The sequence below is a fragment of the Falco rusticolus genome, chromosome 6 (assembly GCF_015220075.1).
Source record: "Falco rusticolus isolate bFalRus1 chromosome 6, bFalRus1.pri, whole genome shotgun sequence".
NCBI lineage: Eukaryota > Metazoa > Chordata > Aves > Falconiformes > Falconidae > Falco > Falco rusticolus.
Genome location: NC_051192.1, coordinates 54,319,720 through 54,342,106, shown reverse-complemented (window position 1 = coordinate 54,342,106; position 22,387 = coordinate 54,319,720). Strand labels below are relative to the sequence as shown.

The 22,387-nt window shown below is 43.1% G+C and overlaps 1 protein-coding gene across 2 annotated transcripts in view; it reads left to right on the top strand.

Moving 5' to 3' along the window:
• Window positions 1-22,387, top strand: part of KLHL29 (kelch like family member 29) — a 405,611-nt gene that overhangs the window by 343,600 nt on the left and 39,624 nt on the right. For both annotated transcript variants that reach the window (XM_037392581.1, XM_037392580.1), the window contains exons 7-9: window positions 1,077-1,276; window positions 7,751-8,010; window positions 20,846-21,044. In XM_037392581.1, the coding sequence (XP_037248478.1) occupies window positions 1,077-1,276; window positions 7,751-8,010; window positions 20,846-21,044 (659 nt within the window). The remainder of the gene's footprint in view (window positions 1-1,076; window positions 1,277-7,750; window positions 8,011-20,845; window positions 21,045-22,387) is intronic.

Below are 22,387 nucleotides of genomic sequence, written 5' to 3'. Positions count from 1 at the left end.
TTGTCCAATAATTTCACAAGCACTAATCCACACTTCAAATGCAGGAAATACTCTGATCCCCAAATTGTTCAGCACTTCATGCAGGAAAAACCGTAGGCCACAGTCATGAAACTCCTAGAGGATGGCTGCTGGCTTCCTGTGGCAGAGCTGGTTGTTGTTTTCCCCCCTCTCCCTTCTCTGCTCTAACCATTTTGTCTGTCTAGCTTGTCTTGTATTCAGTTTTCAAAGCAATTGCCATGAAGGGCTTCCTTTTTTTAGTGCCTAAAAGGGAACAATAGATTTTTAGAATAAGCATATATGTATGTATATTTTATATGACCATCTGTATATGCCTATCATATCTGTCATATCTATACTTTAGTATAAAATACAGAGAAATTCATGCTAAACAGAAATTAATATTTATTATTGTTATTTTTTATGAAAAGGTCTTTAAATGTATCCTTAAATGCACATGACATTTAAAATTATTCCAGTGCTAGATTCCTGAAAAAGTAGATGACCTTTTCTCTTGAAATTGGAGAGTGACTTTTCCTTAACAGTTATATTATGCACAGAAGATAAGATGTTAACCAAGATGTTAAAATGTATTGTTTCCCTTTGAAAGCTAATCCCATTACTCATTTTCATTAATATTGGCTCATTCATTTTTCTTTCCCTTTCCTTTCCTTTCCTTTCCTTTCCTTTCCTTTCCTTTCCTTTCCTTTCCTTTCCTTTCCTTTCCTTTCCTTTCCTTTCCTTTCCTTTCCTTTCCTTTCCTTTCCTTTCCTTTCCTTTCCTTTCCTTTCCTTTCCTTTCCTTTCCTTTCCTTTCCTTTCGCAACTGTTTTTGCATGAAAATGCAGTGTAGCAATAAACAGAATTTTCGTAAGACTTGCTTGAAGACTCTTCTCTTTCAGATCCAGTTAAAGTTTTTAAGTTGAGTTATTTTAAAATTCATATTCTTCAGTTCCGTAAACAAAAATAATGGAGAAATATAATGAGGTGCAAAGCGATTTTCTAGCCCTCACTAATCAATGAATGCCAACAAAATGGGTATGGTGTAATGTCCGTAATTGAATTGTCTGCTGTTACCAGGTCACCACGAGACAGTAGCAGAAGTGGGGAGAAGCTGGAACTGGCCATGTCCAACCTCACTGCGGATGTCCTGGAGTTACTCCTGGAGTTTGTTTATACAGGTTCTTTGATCATAGATTCAGCCAATGCAAAAACCCTACTGGAAGCTGCCAGCAAGTTCCAGTTTCATACTTTCTGTAAAGTCTGCGTTTCATTTCTAGGTAAGAATCACTCCATCTAGTGAGGTTTTAAGGTTTGTAAGCCTTTCTTCTAACAACTCCTAAAATATAATTAAGAAACCCAAGACTAAATATAATAAAAAAGCATTATTTATTTGGGTTGAGATTTGAATTTAAAACACTGACACGGTGGCCAGTGGAAAATTACGTAGATAAGTGTAGCCTGTTGTTTGAGTGGCAGCTGCTTTCACATCTTGGATAGGCGATTTTGTTGGGCCTAGTTTCATACTTGGTATTAAGATGACATTTTGTTTCCCAGAGGCTGATCTCTGCACAGATACCAGGCTGTAACACACAGGTTGGTTATAACCATGACAGAAAATGTTGGGTGCTACACCAGGCCAGCTTGGTCAAGCACTGGAAGAGTTGGAGGTGGACTCCCACAGAGGAGTCAGAATCTGCAGTTTTCTTGCATCTGTGAGAAAATCCTTCACATGTCCAATGTTGGTGCAAACAAGATCTGGTTGAACTACTCCAGGTTGAATTTTCACAGGGTTTGTTATTTGTGGAGCTATGGTCTAATGTCTATGTGTCATTGCAAAGGTGGGTGGGAGTGAAAGGTTGCTGTGCCCACCGCAGTAAGTAGTGTGCCCTGGCTGCAGGAGAGTGTTTGCTCCAGCGAGGGTGTACAGAGCAACATCGTCACCAGTGCCTCTGCCCATTCTCTCATGGCCATGAGAAGCTTGTTCTTCTTGCCCACAGCACCATGTCATCCTGCTCCTTTCATTTTCTATATGTTTTTCAGCACAGACTATTTCAAAACAGTGCAAGGTTTATGGCTCAGTTAACTAAGCTTTACTGGTCTGAACTGGAGCCAACCAGCCCCACTTCTGTCATGGCAGAAGAGAAGCCAGAACTGGAGCTGAACTGAAACACATGTTGGTTCAAATTCCTGCCTGTATCACATGCCACTCCTTCACTAACATGGCTATAATATCAATTAATAAGACAGTAATAAATTACAATTTTTAACGCAATTTTATTAATACAGAAAATGTGAGCTTGATCTAATATGACTTACTTCCCATGTCCAAGTTCCAAATATCTTTTTTTTGACATCTAGTTTCTTCTTGGGCTCCCTTGACTCCTAGCTTGGTATGAGAGTTGTCATTCACTCTGGAACCCAAATGAACTGTAGGTTCTTCTTGGGCATTTCACATTTAAAATTGACATCTACAATTGCAGAATGTGGAAGATGTGAGTTTAAGAAGAGTTGCATTCAGTAAAAAAAAAAAAAAAACAACGAAAAAACAACAACAAAAACCACCAACCTCAAATTATTCTAGTTTACTACTGTGTTAATCTTCATTGCTAAGCTGGGCTGCTGGCAAGACGAGTGGCTTGACTAGGCTGGTGCAATGCAGGCATAAGTAAAGAACCTATGGTACTGCATTCTCTTCTTCCCGACTTTTTATAAGTCATTTGTTTAAAAGTCTGTTCACAGATAGATGGGTAATGGTGAAATGAAATTTATGCTTTGCAGTCCCACGTGTTGGCTGTGCAACTTGAATGAGGGCTCTATCTCCAGCATTCCTTTCCCCCAGCTTCCCTTCACCACCTTTTAAACGTGATTAGATCTTGCAACCTTTCCAGGAGCAGGAGATCTGTTTAATTTGTGCTATCTCTAAAGATTCAGCCACAAAACCAAAATACATTTGTTTCCCTAAATCAATGTGAGATTTCTCTTTTCCGATAGTTAATATTTGAATTCAGTGAACCATGTTATGGTATGAAATAGTAGAGTTGGTTATAAGTTCAGTGATATATGGGGAGTCTCATTTGGAGAATTCATGGAGTGTAATTGCTTATTTTTATTTATAGCTGTGACTGGATTGCTATACAGAGATAGTAGAGCATTTGCTGTCTAAAAAGTTTAGGGAAAGGCATTTTGTCTTCTCTGTAGCTGTGTATTTTTCTTTTTATCGCAGCCCCTGCTACTCCCCACAAAGTAAAAATATGGTAAAAATCAGGGATTTTTCCAGCATTTCTGGAGGATTCACCAGTATAATGAGTGATTCTTTCCCATCAGTGGCCACGTCTAATTAGTGAGAGAAGTAGAGGGAAGTCCAGAGACGCCCAAAGAAGTAAAAGCTCCAAATTAATAGGTCTGTTCAGCATAGCACAGCACCATCTCAGAGGAAAGTCAGGACATCCTTTTTTAGCTGTGGAGCTCCAACCGGGTCCTAACTGGTTGATGTCCAGGCAGCCCTTGTGTCTGTATCCTGGGCCTCTCAGCAGTGTTGGGCAGAACCACCCCAAAATCTACTTGCATTTTCTGGTGGAAAGATGCTGCAAAATGTGTGAGGAAAATTCTTTCATTTCAACAGAAGATTTCTTAACCAGCTTCACCAGGCTAATTATAGCCACATTCTCTCTCTCCTCCACATGCTGTCTCCTCTGCTTTTGTCTAGACCATGAGAAATGACAACAGCTTTATGCTGACATGCAATGATGCTGACAAGTTCATGCAGGCACCATATGATAACTGGGCAAATGTTTGCAAACTGGTCAGGACATCATAGGTATTTCCTCCATTCCTCCTTCATATGGCTGAAGACAAGGGGTTTTTTCTTTTTTTCTTTTTTTTTTCATGTTTGTTTTATACTATCATCACAGTGATGTCTTAAATTGGATTTCAGGTGATTCACTTGTATCATGGTTTGGACCCATGATGCAGGCACCCTCATCACAGGAGTGAACAAATTCTGAGCTTGTACTTCAGCCTGCTGCTGATAAAATAAAAAATGTTCTTCCTTAAGTCTAAAGAAGTTGGTGGAACCTCTTAGATTCATGGAGCAGAATAGGAAAGAGCTGGAGCTCTGAATTTTCTTAGTCTCCTGGGCAAAGGACACAAAGACAAAGTTTCCAAAGAGTACAAGAGGGAGCTATGAGAAAAACTGGACGGTGTACCAGTGATGAGACCTACATGAACAGGCATAAGCATCTGAGGAAAGAAGAGGCCTTTATGGTCCTTATGAATTTGAGAGAAAGTATTATGGGTAATTTTTTGTTCAAGGTAATGAACTTTGAGCCAGCTGGAGAACCACACTGCCAAGCACTGGAGAAACTGAGGTATCAACTATATCTGGAGATAGGAGAAATGAGGAACATTGTCACAGGGAAAGTGAAATCTTTCGGATGATGCATGTATATCCAGAAGTCTTCCACCTATCTCCTATCTTCACATGCTTTTGACACTAGTAGGAGTACCTGAGGAATAAGAGCCCCATCAAAATGTACAGAGAGTATCATGAGGAAATGCACATTTTATGCTAATTTTAGTGATAACCAAGTCATCATGTAGAAAGCATATCTAAGTGAAAATACAGTACTTAGTGCACACAGAGAGGGCTTACATCCACCGCTGAGCTTCCATCACACTGTTACCACAATCTCACTGAGTAATCCTTCCTGTGTACCCTCTATCTCTTAACTTTATCTCAAGTTGTCCCGCTCCCAGAAATGCAATCTTAGCAGTCTGCCTGGCTGTTATTTCATGATGACTCAGCACAGGATCCCACTGCAAAATTACCTCTAACACAAGTAGAGAATATCGGCTGCTGATCTGCAATATTGTGACATACATAGAAAAAAATATGCTTTCCAGCTCTGGCTGAAACCATTGAGAACCTGCTAGATTACATCTGATGTCCTTAAAGTCCACCCATAATTCTGTTACAAACTGTCCTGAGCATTGGGAATAGCTTCACAGGCAGCAGTCATGTTTGGAATGAACTCAAGGTGAGACTCCACAAAATGTGTTGTTACAAGCCCAGTGTCACTCTGGCAAAACCAGCAATTACTGTAAACATGTCAGCATTCAAAGGAAAATGGCTCAGGAACAGATGGAGCAGAACTGGTCCTTAGCAGTCTTTGTCATTTTGGCATCCAGAAGTGCCCCTGGATTGCAGTCACTTGGGATGGGCTATATCCTATAGCATATATTATACAGCATATACGTAGTCATGTAGGCTCCCTTTATAGTCAGTGAAGAGTAACAGGCATTGGTAGGGCATGATTCTGCTCATCCTGAAGTCGTTATCCAAAATATTACAAGATTGCTTCTTGGAATTGTTTATGAGTGTACAGGAATTCGGATGTGATTGCTCAGTTGCAGCATAGACGGCTGGAGTCGAGAGGTCAATCTTGCCCCCAGATTTTGAGTCAAAGATGAAAAATGAAGGGTGGGTTTTTTCTGTTCACAGGATAGATTTTCTGTACCTTCTGTAGCTGTTGCCCCAGCCTGTCTTGCTCACCTGCAATGAATGCCTCTAGTTCACATGCCAGCCCTCATCTTAAAAGGACATCACAGTGCTCACCTTGCTGTGGTGCTCATCACATCAGAAGGGATGAAGTGCAATGAAGTGTGTCACCAGCCTCCTGGACATACCCTAGTCTGCATCTCCCTGGGACTTCTCCCTAAATGGCCTTACTTGCTGAATCAGACAGGGATAACGTCATTTGGGTCTGCCACTGAGCGGTTTCTCGGGGAAGAGGGAGTGAAGGTCAAAGGAACAACACGGAGCTGTTTGGAAACTGGTGTAACAGGCTACATCAGTCAGCCAGCATTGTTAGAGGTAGAAAACCCAGTCCAGATTGGAGGAAACCAGTCATGACCAGTGCTTTTTCTGCCCTACGCCACAGGCTTAGCTGTGGATGGTAAGGGAATCTCTCCTGATAGAGGCAGACCCAGTCCCTTGAAGGTGAAGAGTCATTCTTGCAAGTCTTTTCCATCATGTGCTAGTAAACGGTTGCTTAATGAGTCAAACTTGATTATTACCTTTATTATAAACCCTGTGAGAGTAAGGTGGAGCTGTATCAGATTCATCTTTGACTTGAGAGTTTGCCAAGTGGTGGTGAGAGTTTTGGGCTCTGTTAGATTATTATTTTACCCCCAGCTGTATGTATACATGAAACTATGCCAACAGAGAGAACCAAGGAACCTGGAAGAGGTTTTGAGTTTGTTTGGGTTTGGGTTTTTTTTTTTGAAAATAAGAAATTTTGGGAAGTTTATGTTTCACAGCTATCAGTTTGCAGCCTGCTGATAGCAAACAGTGCTGCTGCTCCAGTCTGGTTAAGGAAATGGGCTTCTTGGAGTCAGTACAACCAACTGATGCAAAATGAGATAACCTGGTTTCAAGATTGCTTGATCTGTAAAAGAAAATAAGAGGAATTACAGAAAAGAAAAAAGAAAAAAAAAACCACACCAAAAAAAACCAAACATAAAAACTCCTAATCTCAAACCAGGTTAAAAGAAAAAAGAGGACATAATCCTATTTTAATAAAAGCTATATATAGATAGTGTGCAGGTTTTAAATCTGATGAAGGCAGAAGCTGGGTGTAGCTTTCCCTGGCATTTCCAGCTGAGGCAATCTGATGGGAGTTTTGTTTGAAGAGATGTGGGTCCATCACACATTCCTGTCCAGGGCTCTGAAATAGTGCACGAGGATATGACAGTGCCCAAATGTGATATACTTCTCCTCTGACAGCGCAGAAGCCTGCCACTGGTACTGATGCTTTTGTGATCTATTGCAGTCTGTCTCTCTCTTGTTTTTATCTTGGCCCTTTATCTTAAAAGAATATATTTTGCCTATTAGTAGTGGTTTGGTTAACAAAAGCTGATAAGAATCTGAGAATTCCCCTTAGAAATGTCTGAAATTGGTGGGTTTTTCTTCATAATAGCTGAAAAGGAAAAAAGTACGGTCAAATGTATGGTGTAGCACACTTTTAACGCAAAGCTACACACTGTGCCGTTACTTCTGTTTGCTGGGTAGGAGATAATGCTGTCTCCTCTGTGCATGATTTTCTTTGAAACGCACAACACAACATTTAACAGAAGGCATTAGTATAATCGGTGTTTTGCATAAGGGATGTCATCACATTCAGCAGCAACAAAGTTCCTTTGAAAAAAAAAGAAAAAAAAAAAAAGAGGGGGAGAGGATTTCTTTTTATTTGAAGTAGCTTCGTAGCTGAACAGGGCAAAAATTACCATAACGCGACTACAGCATCCTCAGAAATGTCCTTAGTGCTGTTTGCATTTATTCTTAAGTGTCTGCACTGGCGTTTACATCTTTGCTGTTTTTTAAAGCAACATCATAGGTGGTAGAAATAGCAGAAGTCTCCTGGCTGGATTCCTGTCCCTTGGGAAGCCCCAGATACTACTATTATGTCAGGAGGTTTCCCCAATGCCTAGTGAAGGCTTACATGAAAAGCAGACTCAGAAAGTGCATTTCTCACCCCATTCTCATCTCAGTTGTTAGACAGACTTTGATTTTTGTACTTTAAACCTCAGTCCTGAAGTAACCCAGGGTGCTGCTTCTAATTAACTCCCTGAAATTAATTAGGGTTGGAGATACGTCCGTGGCACTTATATTTTCCATTCTTCCGGTAAAAACGTGAATCTTGCTTTTAATAATTCTCACTTGCTTTGTTTTTTGGGGTTTTTTCTCCTTTTAGAAAAACAGCTGACTGCTAGCAACTGCTTAGGAATATTAGCCATGGCTGAAGCCATGCAGTGCACTGAACTGTACAACATGGCCAAAGCGTATGCCCTGCAAATTTTCCCAGAGGTGGCAAACCAAGAAGAGATCCTTAATATCTCAAAAGACGACTTCATTTCCTACATGTCCAATGACAGCCTGAACACCAAAGCGGAGGAGCTGGTGTATGAAACAGTGATAAAGTGGATTAAGAAGGACGCTGCGATCAGAGCTCAGGTAAAAATAATCTCAGCAAGCCTCACTCCGCTCCATTACCATGAATGCCTCTATTAAAATAGAAACCATCCCCATGCAATTTTAAACATGAGGGTGCGTAGGAGATGGGATGGGCAGTTCAGATAAAAAAAGAGAAAGGGAATGCAGGCTATGCACAAAATGTATGTAATTTCAAAATCTGATCCCCATATCTGATTATTTAGAATCAAAAACTTGTTTGTGACATGCATGGTGCAAAGCTAGGGCCTCGAGTTGTTGCCTGCAAGCCGGTCAGAGATAAATTCGGAAGGATTAGAGTTGTGTGAGATGCTGCTTTAAGAAAGGGATGCATTTTATTAATAGTGGGAAATAAAAAACTGTCAGAAAATCTGTATTTCTTTTGATGCCACATACTGAATGAGTATAACTTCAGTACATTAAAAAAAAGATTCCGTATCTTTACTGGCTGCTTAGATAACCCCTTGTGTATTCTATATTTATTAGAGTTAGCCTTTCCTCAACTATCTGAGCTATGCAGTCTGTTCTTGACTGAAGAAACTGAGTGTGTTACTTTGCCCAGCACTGTCTCCAGATAAAAGCTAGAAGAAATGATTGTTAGGAGGCTGATGATTGTGCTTGGGACCAGAAGACATCCCTGGTGATAGTTAAAAGCATGCCACTTGCCTTCAGTGCGGCTCTTGCAAGTCAGCTTTTGTGGGCAGTGAATTGTGGTGGTCTAAACCCAAAACCTCTCCTTTTGGAGGCCAGTTCTGCCAACAAAGCCCAGAAGGGGGACGTTGTTTTCTCCCATTCCCCTACTTTGGAGGCCAAAGCTTCTGGTCTATCCTGGCAAGACCAACTTCTGTTGATCCCCAGTCACAGTTTTGGTTGGTTTAAGGACAGCCCAGTTGCTTATGGACCAGACTGGGACTCAGGGAAGCACTTGGCCACACATTGTTGATGCTGTCTCACATCAGGAAAGGCTGTACCTTCTTGATTTAAATGGGAATTCAAGCATCTAAACATACAATGGGGTATTAAATGCATCTTTGCATGTGATCAGGAGCAGATGCACCTCCACCCCTCACCTGGAAAGTGGGAGGAATAGCAATTCCCAACCTCACCGGGCAGCTGGATGAGGGTAGGGACATTAAGGACAGTGGGGTACTCCATGCCAGGCCAAGCCTGGCTGCCTGTGCTGCCCCTGCCAGCAGCCTGCAGCCCCCAGGGCCTTTGTCCAAACTTGTCCTGCCCTGTGTGAGCAGGTGATGTAGCTCAGCAGTGCAGTCCTGTGGTGGGGACCTGCCGCAATCTCTGACCACCTCCTCCATGTGCCAGAGATGCCATTTAGTATTGCCCAATATTATTATTGCACAGAACATTTACAGAATATCATTGACTTATTGAAATGGGTGCCTTTTTGGCTCTTGCTGGCCTTGAAAAGCACACTGTTTTACAGACTATTTCACTACTTGCTTACAGTTTGATGACAGCAGTCAACGCTGTGCAGCTCTCAGCTCTGAACCTAATGCAACCTTGGGGATTATTCCCAAGGGCCAGGTACAGGAGCCCTGCGGCAGGAGCCCATTTGCATGGTACAAACAGAAAGTGTCACCCACCAGGCGGTTCAAGTTACGTTTTCAAAATTGCTGATTTAAATATTTCCTTCTGCACCTGCTGCGGTAATGTTATGAACTTATTTTTTATAGTGATGGCTTTTCGTGCCCCTTCTTGCTGCTGCCACCACTGCCATCTCCTCTCTTCCTTTCATGTTGCAGTTGGGTTGCTTTTTTAGGTTGGTTTTTTTTCCAAGTTTCCTTCCCCTCTGTCCTGGTTCTGCAGTGCCTTTGTAGTTTACAATGGCAGTTTTATTTGCTTCTCAAAATTTCTCTGTGATGCTTTAGTTTCGTGCATTGCTTTACAAGGGCTTTAAATTTTTAATTTGTGTTTATCCAGAGATGAGGGTCTTGAATAAATTAATATTAAAGATACCAAGCAGATAACTATTTTCATGCCCAATCCTACCACTAAACTAGTTACTTTGGATTGTGGCTCTCACTTTTTTTGTACTCTGTGCACTGCTTGATCTATTATAAAGCTCTTAGTTAAATAGGTACTTATTTTCTGTAAGTCAGAACTCATACATACCATGAAAAGTACCATCTTTACAATAATGACTTCTTCATTTTTAGAGCTCAGGAACAAATAGCTCTGATGGTGGATAGGAGGGAAGATAGGCCTAAATAATCTTATTTCTGATAAAGATGATGAGTGAAAATTTGTGCTTGTTCTGTGGCAAGGCCCACCGTGCCAGGAACGGCCCAAGCTCCTGTGAGATGCACAGGCTGCTCAAAGCTTTGCAGAACTGGACAACCATGGCAATACCAAACACGGGGTGGACCTTGTTGCAGGAGCTGTGCATGGATATTTTGACTTTATTAACAGTTTGGTGAGATGGATTCACTCAGCTCCCTTTAGACTCTTTGGGGTGGGCAACCAGCACATGGAGGACACCAGTGCAGAAACAGAATTGTTGCTTCTGCACCCAGCCGGTGGGAGCAGTTGGGACAGTTGCTGGATAGGTTTTAGCCATGTACTGCAACAGCCCCAAAGCATCACTCCTGCTCTACTGCATTCCTCAGGTAACTGGCCTGGTTTTATTTCTCTCTCCCAAAGTCAGTCCTGGCAGTTAAATTTTAAACCCTAGAAATCCAGGCCCTGCATTTGCTTTGTATCTCCCCTCTCCCCATCTCCTTTTGCCTGACAGGCTAGGCTCTATCATCAAGTTTTTATTTTCAGTAACTCCAATGGCAGGTGATTAAAATATGTCTTTGGCAGCTTCTTCCAAGCTTCCAAAGGTGGATGTCTGCCAGAAACAGGGAAAGGTCTGTGCTCCTTGTCTCACCTGCATGTCCATCCTCCCTGGCAAAGCCTGGCAGGGGCTCGCTCAGCAGAGACATCCCCACAGAGGAGCTTGGAGAAGGAGCCTTCTAAATCTGCACCCCCTGCCCCCAGAGCAGTTGCAGCCCTCCAAAACTCCTTGGGCTTTTAATGGCTTTGTGTTACTCTAGAGTGCAAGCTTACGCCTGGGGACAGTAAGTCTCACCACTTGTGTTCCCCACACCCACAGCTCCTTGTGCCGCACTCTTACAACAACTTATCCATCACTGCCTCCCCTGCTGGCCAGCCTCTGGGAAGGAGACTTTTAATGGAGCCTCCCATTCTCCTGGAAGGGCATTGAGTTTGCTATCTTCCTGCTCTTCTCTGCCTTGCTAAAAGCTCTGCTTCAGGTATCTAATTGTTTCTGCTTTTATCAATTCTCTCCCCACCAGGCTGGAGGTCAGTGGCAGGGAAGGAACTAGGATTTGCTTGCAAGGCAAGCTGAAAAGCTGCGCTCTGACTGACTTTTAATTTTGGAAATTATGCTCATACAAAGTCTTACGGTACTTATAAAAGTCATCTGTGGCATTACAAAAGACAGCACCCGAGCCTTGTTACAAAGAGAGAATAACAGTGCTTTAAAGGTTACTGATCCATCTACATAAGACAAAGAGGCAGTTCAGAAAATGACATATGTTAAGCTAGGATTTGGTAAATAACTGTATCCAGCGTATTGGAGCAGTGCACCAGCTCATACGGTAAAGTTTATGAAGCAATTTTAGTGCTGCTGGTAGTGCGGTCACGTAAAATTGGTGTAACCAAAGAAGCAGCCTGTGATGTGAGGTCTGGATGAGGTAGGTAATTTCCTGTACCAGCGGACACAGCGTGCTGCTTGTAGGAGCCCTCTTGATTACTTGTCACTGAGTGGAAAGCCTGCAGCCGACTGACATATCTGGAAGAGCTGAATCTACTGTGTTTTTCTACTTATTTCTCTTCCTGACTGATGGACAAGATTGTAGCGTTTATCCTAACAGTTATCCCCTTGATAAGTTTATTACAACTCCGGCGAACTCATGCAAAAAATACATTGTATAATGGAGGCTTTACTGTCTGGAAACAAGCACGGTCTGAGCTGTCTGAACAAGCAAAGATTTCTACCGGGCCTCAAGCAGTCTCCACTTGAGCTCATCCCCCAGCTCTCTGCACGGCCTTGGGTAGGTTGTTTCACCCTTTTGCCCCCATTTCTTACACTATAAGCTGGAGGGAAGTGATGCCTCCCACGTGGGCTGTTGGGAGGATTCGGTGGATAAGGAGCTGTATTGCCCACTGGTGCTAACGACAGCCAGAGTTAGTCACTAACGACTGCAGAGATGCAGTCATGCCCAGCGTCAGCGTGGGGTGGGGAAGATGTGAATGTGCTGGATGTGCAGCATTGCTGCCTGCTCAGAGCACAGACGTACCAAAGCTCATTGGAAACTTTCCCACCTTCTGCTCCAAGTCCAAAGTTGTATCTGCTTTCTCTGATTTAAAAAACATAGTAACACATTTATTAATAACAGAAAGCCTGGGAAAACAAGACTCCCAGTTGCATGAAGCTTCCCTCTCGCCCTGAGGAGGGATGAAAAGTGAGGAGAGGACAAACATTTTAACAAGTTGCCTGAAGTACTGCTGGAAGAGAGGCTGGTACTGCAGCGAGGAGTGACAGACAAGAGGCTCAGCTGAATGGCAGTCATTTTCTGTAGCGCTCTGCAAGGACATAATATAATCATGTGCCATTTTTTCAAACCCTGTTTAAAATCGTGGTGTCCAGCAGCAAAATGAAATGTCTGTACCATAAAGGGATTAACAAGCCGCCTATGCACTTGTGTCCTCAGAGGCAAATTTGTCTAAACAGCATCTTCGTGGTGCCTGAGAACCAAAGATGCGTAGACAAATTGGAGATAATTTAGAGAAGAGCAACAGAAATGACTAAAAGACTGAAGGAACTGATGTGAGGGAAAAAAAAAAAAAAAGATTAAAAGATGTGAATATGCATGACTTGACCTAATGACAACTAAAGGGGGATAAAGGTCTACAAGTGTGTGAAGCCCCAAGGAGAGGAGTTACCGTGAAGGATGCAAGGGGTGTAACAATAGTAGGGACCACTGGGATGAATTTGAGACATAGCAAATTAGTCTAAGCAAACACAAAGCCCACCTGAAAGCCCTGTATCTGTCAGTGAGGGCAGGAAAAGGTGATGGAGGGAAGGAGAAGACGATTTATGTCAAAAATGCTACAAATGCCCATGAGCTATATTTTGGAAGTGACAGAGAATGGGAGTTCTGAGGCAGGATCCTACAGAGGAGAAGGTGTTGGTAACCGTGAGAGAGCAGATGAAAGATCCCTGGTCTACAGTTAGGCTGTTGAGATGGCGGCATAATTTCTCAGGTATGTTTTAAAAAGTCTCCAAAGTTATGCAGAAGAGTAACTCGCTGCAAGAAAATGGAGAATCTGACAGGGAACAATCACAATCCCAACTTTGCTCTGCAGTGACAGGAGGGTAGTGATATATTCAGAAGCTGATACCCAATACCAGCATGTACAAATTACTTGAATTCATCATAATAGGAAATTAATTGATCAATCAATGTACTTAAGGGCATTAAGCTTCAGGAAAGCAGGGTTGGAGTAAGTATGAAAAGGAAGCTTCCAAGGGAGCCTAAGTGAATTAGGCACTAACAGTCTATTACAGTTCAGTTTGGCTTCTTTGAAAAGCCCACACTACCCTGATGCTTTGAAATCCATTTGTGGGAAGAGCAGACAAATTCAAAAAGATGCCATAATGAAAGTGCAAGAAGCTCCAATTTCTCTGAAAGTGAAAAATGCAAGGGATGAGTGGTAACCCCTGTGATTTCCCAGGGACGGGCTGCTCAAAGAGCTCAGATTTAAATGAAGCTTTTGCAGACACACTTAGAGACTGTATAGGCTTATAGAGGGAGAAGAAAAGGCAGCAGCAGGAACAGATTCAGTGCAGGAACATGCCCTTAGCTATATAGTGGAGGAAAAAAATGCATTAAATATAACAACAACAAAAAAAAAAGTAGACACAGGTGACATTAGCAGTTCCGTTCCTTAAATTCTCCCCCTACAAAAATTTTAGTTTTTTTTTAAAGGGATACCCTTGACTGAAAATCTACTGAATTATTTCTCTGAAGTTTAAATTGGTTTGAGGAGTTCTCTTGTCTCCCAGTCCTCTTAGTCTCTTCATTTGTGGCTTTTCCAACACATTTTCCTATTTTTTACAAAATATTTCTCTGCTGAAACAACCTTACAAAGACACAGGTCAGCAAGCAGCTCCTCACACATGCTCAGTTGCATTGCCTTGTGCTGCACATGGCCCCAGCACTCAGGACCAACCTCAAGTAACAAAATTGTTCTATACCATAGGCAAGAAGCATTTCAGAGAATTATTGCATGTGGATTCGTGTGTCAGTGTGTTGTTGGGAGGGATGTATCAGGAGTTTATGAAGTGTCTTAGAAGCTTCAGCCATTTTGTTGTTGGCAGTGTGCTTTTGTGGTGCATCTGCGTGCATACCTGTGTTTGAATAGGTGACTGCCCATAAACAAAAGAAAGGCCACTCCCCTCTGCAGCAACCTTTGGGGGAACTTAGAGAGTTTTATTTGATAAGAGTTTAGTCAGCAAGCTAGAGATTGCATGGTAAGAGTGAAGGTTTTTTAAGCCTTAGTATCAGGTAATCTCCAAGTATGATGGACCAATGATTTATCTTCCTGCATATTTAAAAACCTCGTCATATTACTGCTAGAAATACCTTCCCGTGTGCTGCTTTGCAAACAGTTCAGAGAAGAGGACAGCAGCTCATTTTACCCGGCGCTGATGACATTACAGTGTTTAGTCAGCTGTGCTGCCATAAACATGTCACATTGAAGCCTTATTTCAGCAAGACAGAGGGGCTGCTCCTTTCTTCTTGCTAGGCATGAGATTTATGCACGTGGCATCCTGCCACCGAGCCACCAGCTGAACCCAGTGCCTGTGAATCAGATTTTCTGCCACATGTTTATCTCATGATATTATGAGGCTGTCAGCTGACATGCTACCAAGCCTTTTTGTTTAATCTAAAGGCACCATTGCAATTCCAAGAAGTCAATATGGGTAATTAATAAATATACCAAGTGCACCAGAGAGATTAGGTTGGGTTTGGATATGACCTTGGGTGTAGAAATGTGCAGGAGGTTACTGGAAACACAGCGTGTCTCATAATACTCAGGGGTTAGATGTCTCAAAGCAAGTACCCTCATTACCAAGTAGCAGGGCAGGGCGGTGAAAATCTAGCCCAAAAAGGCTTATTTCTGAGAATGGCAAAGCAGGGCACCAGCAGCTTTGGCTTCCCCAAACCAGCCAGTTCCCTGCTGGGCTTGCATTTTGTAAACTTGGAGCCGGCAATATTTTGAGTATCAGGTTGGGTAACCTGCTGGGGAAGCCTGGGCTGGGCTGGAGGTGGTTGCAGGAAGAGACTGCTCCTGTCACCACTCTGGTGTGCCTTCTTATGTGGCCACCACGCCATATCCCCAGCCATCACGATCGGCACAGCCCACTGGGAGGTTCATAACCTGGCCACCAGGTAGGCATCAAAGGCTAGAAGCTGCTGGTTTAGAGGGTTTGGGTGGCGGGTTTTAATGGAGTGCCCTCTTCTCATTTGAAGGAGTTTTATGCAGTGGGGAACTGATTCTGCTTTGGATCTGTCCCTGCTGGCTTCTGCTGTCTGAGGTGGTCCTTGCTACAGCTCTGGGATTAGGCCAGTGCAAGACAAGGGGCAAGTTTACATGAGACAATATAAATCTCCTTCGTAGCTCTCAGATGAATCAGATATATTCTTACTTCATAACGTTTTTAAAAACGCTATTGGAATTATGCAAAAAGAGCTGAAACGGCAGTTTGTTGCAGCAAAACCCTGTCATAACGTGGGTAATTGAACTTCTGTATTTGTATTTCTAGCTGAAGCCTGTTTCTTTAGGCGGATAGCACAAAGGGTCCTTTGTAGGAACAGTAAGCTAGAGCGACAGATGAGTTATAAGGCATAAGGGAAATATTATTTTAACCTCTCTGGGCATTACTTCAAAAATGTTAAAAATCTTCAGAGCTTTCCAGTGTAGCACTTAAGAAGCAGGAAATTTGACTCTGTAGCAGTAAACGTATTTCCTTTTAAAACTAACTGTATGCTGTTGTAGCCCAAGTCTATGCAGGAGCACTCTGATAGTCCTTTTGGTGAATACCTGTGAGGATTTTACTGGATTTGAGAACTGAAAATAAAAAGATTGTTTTTAATGTGATACTGAAGAGAGTTTTGTAACTGAGACTTAGGAGATACCAGAACAAAGCCCACTTGCAAGGAAGCGTTCATAACACTGATATAATTAGTAGGAGAAGAAATGCCACGAAAAGTTTAGCAAAGTAAATGTCCTCACTCAAACTACCAACCAGGAACAAAAATAAAAACGCATTCAGCTGTTTTGTAATCTAGTTTGCTCGAGCTCTGGCCTGCCTACTGAGATGGGAGTTAACACAGATGAACAGATTACTAGGGAAAGGCTTGAAAGAGTCAGCTTCAAGGTATAGTGGATCGTGCTGATCATATATCCCTCTGAGTTAACGCTGACACAATGATAACATTTAGGCTTCCTCTTAGCACGATTATGACCTTCTGAGCACAGCACCCAGGGCAAATAGGGGTGAAAATTCCCACCAGATGGGAGAATTAATCACCCTCCAGTCTGGGTTGATGTCTAGTTGTAGACATCTCAATGGGACATGGTCTGAGGAACACACTCCCTTTCCCAGGAGCTGATGGCTCACAGTTTTAGGCCAGAAGGGGACACTGATACTCTGTCTCCCCTGGTGTGTGATACATCCTCTCAGCTCAGATTGCTGTGAGGACTGTGCTAAGTGTGTTGACTAAATCTCTAGTAATTATAACATGAGTTTACACATGTCTAACTGACAAGTAAATACTTGCTTGTATGTACCTATTTAGGTGTCCAAATCATGAGCTGAATCTCTCCCCTGAGATGTTTAGGTAATTAAGGAAAGATAAGATCTCCTAAGATTTTTCTTTTCCTGTTTTTACAAAACGCACTTGTGATTGCTTTCAGTGTCTTGAAGCAGGCCAGATAGCATCTCTCAAAAGTTGCTGCTGTGCTGTGTCCACAGTGACTGTCCAAAAAGCCTTTGCTAATGTGGTAGCGGTGCCCTGGCTCCTGCAGAATCACCCTGGCTGTGCATGGTGCCATGGGGGTAGCCGGCAGCATCACCACTCAGCAAGGAGTTCATGGACTAGAACCTTTGCTGGTGCAAAACCCAAGCAGCTCCCTTCATCCAGCATCCAACGGGAGCTCTACTGAGGCTCATGTCACCTGAAAAACCAATCCTGACAGTGTTCAAAAAGTTCTCTAGCACTTTAAACAATAAATTTGTTAGATTTTTGCATAACGATGTCCCTTTTCAAGGAGCTGAGGCATGGTGTTCCATGTTTATGAGTTGTTAACTCCTAATTCTAGGCCAGAAGGGGCATTAATATTCTCTGCTTCACCCTGGCATGTGATGCAGATTGTAGAGTAGTCGTAAGTGATTCCTAGCAAAGACCTAAGAAGTATTTCTACTTGTCCAGCCAGCGCCTGCAGCCAAGTAGCGAGAAGAAAACATCCCCAGGGTTACAGGCACAAACTACAACTCCAGGGACCCGAGGTTGTTGTCTGCTGAACTTGGCAATGTGCCTTGTGCAGGTATTCTTCTGTTTTAATAAAAGCTGGTAACATCAATAGGTGCAGTAGCTATTTCATGGCTGTATGAGGAACAACGGAAAGACGACAGAGAATGGAGAGCAAATAACAAATGGTGAGGAGGTTGAAATGCTTTACAGTGCTTATTTCAGTCTAAATGAAAAGTATAATAGTAACAGGATATTTAGTACAATCATAGCTAACGGCACTAGGAAGCCTTCGTAAGAGAGAATCCAAAAGAATAAGGCTGCTGATTGCCTAAATCACTTGAATATTCTTGAATCAGTGAGGCTAAATGAAATTCACCCTTGACTATAGTGCTTAAAAGAGATGGTGCGAAAAGCCGTTGGTTCATAAAAGCCTCTCCTGTCTTCTAGAGATGCGATGGTACGTCCTCTTCAAATCGCTTGGTGAAAAACACTGCGATTATATGTACCCTTAATGCTATCAGTGATGAGCCCGAGTCGCGACTGCGTGCGGTCGTGCACACACACACATACACACACAGCCGGCTTTTTCTAGCTGTTTGAGCAAAGGGAAGAAGAAGAGTGAGAAGTGACATCGGTTTTGATACACGATATTAACTTTCAAGCTGATGAAAGGGAGCAACGTGTTCTAATTATTATTCCCCTTCAAAATAAGCCACGAGCTCAGACAAAAGAGGGAGGGGGAATCCAAGAGAGAAACATAATCACATTTTCTCACTTATCTAATTAAAGCAAGGTGGGCGAGAGGGAGAGCTCACCGTGCTTAGCCAGCGGTGCTGCCCCATTTATTCTGGGGAAGGTGGGACATGCAGGCAGTCGTTCTGCTGGGCCCATGGGAATCTTCTGTCACTGCCGGAGGGGAGCTCTCTTCCCAATGTTGATTCACACTCAGCTTCGGGACATCGTGGTGCCTGTCAAACCCCATATCCTAATTTAGTGGCACAACTGTTAGCACCTGTGTTTCGCATTGCTTTGTGTTGCAGCTGCTTCCAGCACAGACCTGCCTTGGGAGCATCAGGGGCAGTTCTGGCATGTCCCACCACACAGACGGAAGGTGCTGGCTCCACTATACACCATATATTTTACAACTTTATTTAAACTGCCCTTTAGCGACTCATACTGCTTCCTGAGCAGCCTGTAGTGGGGATTAACCTCCCCCGTGGGGGTTGTCTGGCTCGTACCCAGTATACCCACTATCCACATTATTCCCATGTCCTAATGCCACGTTTCGTCTTGGCTCTCATGTAAGGTTAAACGCCCCCAACCTTCTTAAAAAAAAGCGCTTCCTGAAATCAGAGCTTTACCACCCACTGCCATATGTCCACTGCTCCCTCTCCTACAAGGTACCATTTAATGACATTACGATATCTGCAGCCAAGTGCCTGACATTTGTGACTCCAGGGGAGGGGAGCAGCCGTTTTACCTCCTAGAGAGCGCCTTGGAAGTGGATTTCAGCAAGGGGAAAGAGAGGAGTTTCTTCTTGTCTGGTTTGGAGGCTGATGAAGTGATTTCAAGCCCTACTCGGCCCTGTGCCACACCAGAGCTAACAGTGAAAAGCCATGAATTCGCGGTTCATATGGTTAGGGTTTTTTCAGAAGACAAGCACTGCCACTTTTCCATCCCTTTTGTGTCACCCAAACAACTTTTTGATCCCCAAACAACTGCAGAGTGGACAGGCCTCAACTCTTCAGGCTGTACCTAAAATTTTCGACCCAGGTGTTGAAGCGGGCTGGTGAGCAAGGGGCTGGGAGTCGGGCTCCCTGCTGCCATGGTCCCGCAGGCACATGTGGGGCTCAGCCCCCTTGTTACCTCCTTGCTTTGACTGAGCTTGCACCAGGCTGACGTGGCTCTCCTGCAGGAGAGCAGTGGGAATTGCTGTTGGGAGGAGAAATCCTCAGTTTTCCTCCTAAATGAAGCCTACTTCTTCAATTTGGGTGGTGAAAGGGGCAGTCCTGGAAGCAGTCCTGGGTGTCATTGCGTCCTTCCCTGCCTGGCCAGCCCATTAGCTGTCCCAGGCCACATCCCTGCCCTCCCATCTCACTCTGTCCGTGCCCCATTCCCATCCCTGCTCCTGCTGTGACTTGGCTCTCACGCTGCAGGGACAGGCATGCTGCTGAAATAGAAAGTGAGAGCCAAGCAGCTTCTGGAAGACCAGAGGCATCTGCAGGCCAGCAGATGCTGCTGGTGCCCAGCGTTTCTCAGGACCAGTCACATGGACCTCAGGGATATTTATTTGCATTCTGGCCTCAATCCCAGTTGGGATCTTTGGATGCTGCTGCTATATGAATATTTATTACAACAGATAATTATCTTTTCTTGCTGCGCACCCTTAGTTTGCTTCTTGTTTGTGTGCATTGCTTCTCGAGAACCACATTTTCCTGTTATTCTGCTTTTCACTGTACTCTTGTGCTGTGTTGGGATATAACCAATTATATATAAAAAGAATAATCTGGGGATGGACTCTTGGTTTTTCGATTGCAGTTTTCTCTCTTGGGGTTTTGTTCTCCTTTAAGCTGTGTTCAGTGACAGACAGCTTCATTTGCTCAGGTGTCCTTTGCCCTCCAAGGTTTAATGTATTTATTTAGAAGATGAAACTTACTGTCAGTATTTGTATAGCACCCTCTGGAGTCTGACTTCCCCAAAATCTAGAACTACGCAATTTGTTTCTCCACCAAATAAACCTTACTAATTAAAAGATTTTTTAGCAAATTGGCTGATATTATTCAGTCTCTTCCATATCAGTTGTTGAAATCCACCCTATTTACCAGCTTTCAATTCACATTTATAGTGCCAGAAAAGAGTTGTTTTGGGTTGGTTTTTTTTACAGTGCAGCAACTACGCTCACATTTCAAGGTTAATTCAGAAAATGCAAAAGTTTACTCCGTGTTATGTTCATGGTTATGTTCAGACTGAGTTCAGACTGAGCTTTTATTTCAAAAATCCCTCCACACACTGCTATATAACAAGAGTTGCCACCTTTTGAAGATTATTTTCAGTCTTCTGGGTCCAAAAGCAGCCTGGGTTGGGGAGCACGAGGTGCTGCAGTGTCTCTGTCCCACCCAGTCACTAGGCAGGGCTTGTATGCAGCATCCATGACAAGTGTCTTTCCAGGTTGGGTGACAGGAGACAGTTTGCAGGGAAGGAGGTGGAGATGCTGAGCAGCTGAACTCTGGCACGAAGGCTGCAGTGTGTTATTATTTTTCCCTCTCTCACAGTACGCTGCAGAGTTGCTGGCAGTGGTGCGCCTCCCCTTCATCCATCCCAGCTATCTGCTAAATGTTGTTGACAATGAGGAGTTGATAAAGTCTTCAGAGGCTTGCCGGGATCTAGTGAACGAAGCCAAACGTTATCACATGCTGCCGCATGCCCGACAAGAGATGCAGACACCAAGGACCCGGCCCAGGCTTTCTGCAGGTAAAGCAAAACTTCCTTCAACAACACCATGTCCCCAGTGCAGCAGTTCCCAGGCATGGCCAGGACATGCCCTGGGATAGAGCGCAGACCTTGGCCCCTTCTCGAAGCCTGGTGATATTTCAAGCTTGATTTTCCATTCCCACTTTGCTCAAGCATTTAGGAACCTATCCCAATGGTTAGATGCATGCTTCTGAAACAAGATTTAAAAGAAAACTAATTTTTAAGAATTATTCTCTTCAGCAGAGACCAGAGTGTTCCCCTATCATCCTGAAAGTGAGCCCCTTGCCCTCCATGCCTCAGTTTCTCTAGCTGCAAAACTAGGTGAACAATTTGCTCCTTTGCCATTCAGCCTCTTGTGGGGAGAATCTGACTAATATTCATAAAACAGCCTCACTTTCACAGCCCGACTTAAATATATTATTTTCATATAGTAAGTCTTACAGTACCAGTTCAGCTGTCTGCTGCCTCCAAAACAAGTAGATCACCCATGATATATTCCCTTTTAAAAGCCCAACAGCTATAGAGAACCATGTCTGTTCAAGAAGTTTCTCACCCCATGAATGCATGCATTTTCCTTTTTGGAAAAACACATGAAACAAACCACAGCTCCCCAGTTTGCCAGCAAAGCCCGTATCATGGTAATGTGATAAATGTCCTAAATATTTGCTGAACAGAGAGTGGTGCAAATATCATGTAGGAAAATTTTAGGAAAGCTGCATCCAAGAAGGAGTAAAATGAAACAGGTGAATTGTTTTAACATGCTGCCTGTACTTCTGCCTCTCATAAGTACAATCACAAAGCCAGGCAAAACTTTATGTGACTACCAGTAATGCTAATGTGGCACAGAGATGGCATATCAAACCACGGCATTTGCAGCTTCTGGAGACTGCCTCATCAAGGCACCTTTCAGAAGGATGAAGTGTAGAGGACTTTCAATAACAATCTACCCTAAAAAGTCTTTCATTGAAGACAACTAATGATGTGATGTTTGAAGGGATTTTTGAAAAGTGCTTATTTTATGTATATAAAATTGTAGGTGTAGTACGATCCATTTCCAGAAGCTTGTTGATGAGGGAAAAGTGATTCTCTTGGGGTAAGAGAGGGTGATTATAGTTTTTTAGGTCAGAGTCTAATTATATAGAATCATGTTATTTTGCATATCAACGGCATTCATGTAGGCACAAAGGATCTCTAAACACCCTTTGTGGACTCACTGCAGCATGTCACATGCCCTCTCGAGGTCATTGATTATAATCAAGTTATGTCTTGCGCAGGTGATTAGATTTTCTGGTATGGCACAAAAATAATGATCTCTTGTTACTAAGAAATATGTATTTAAAACT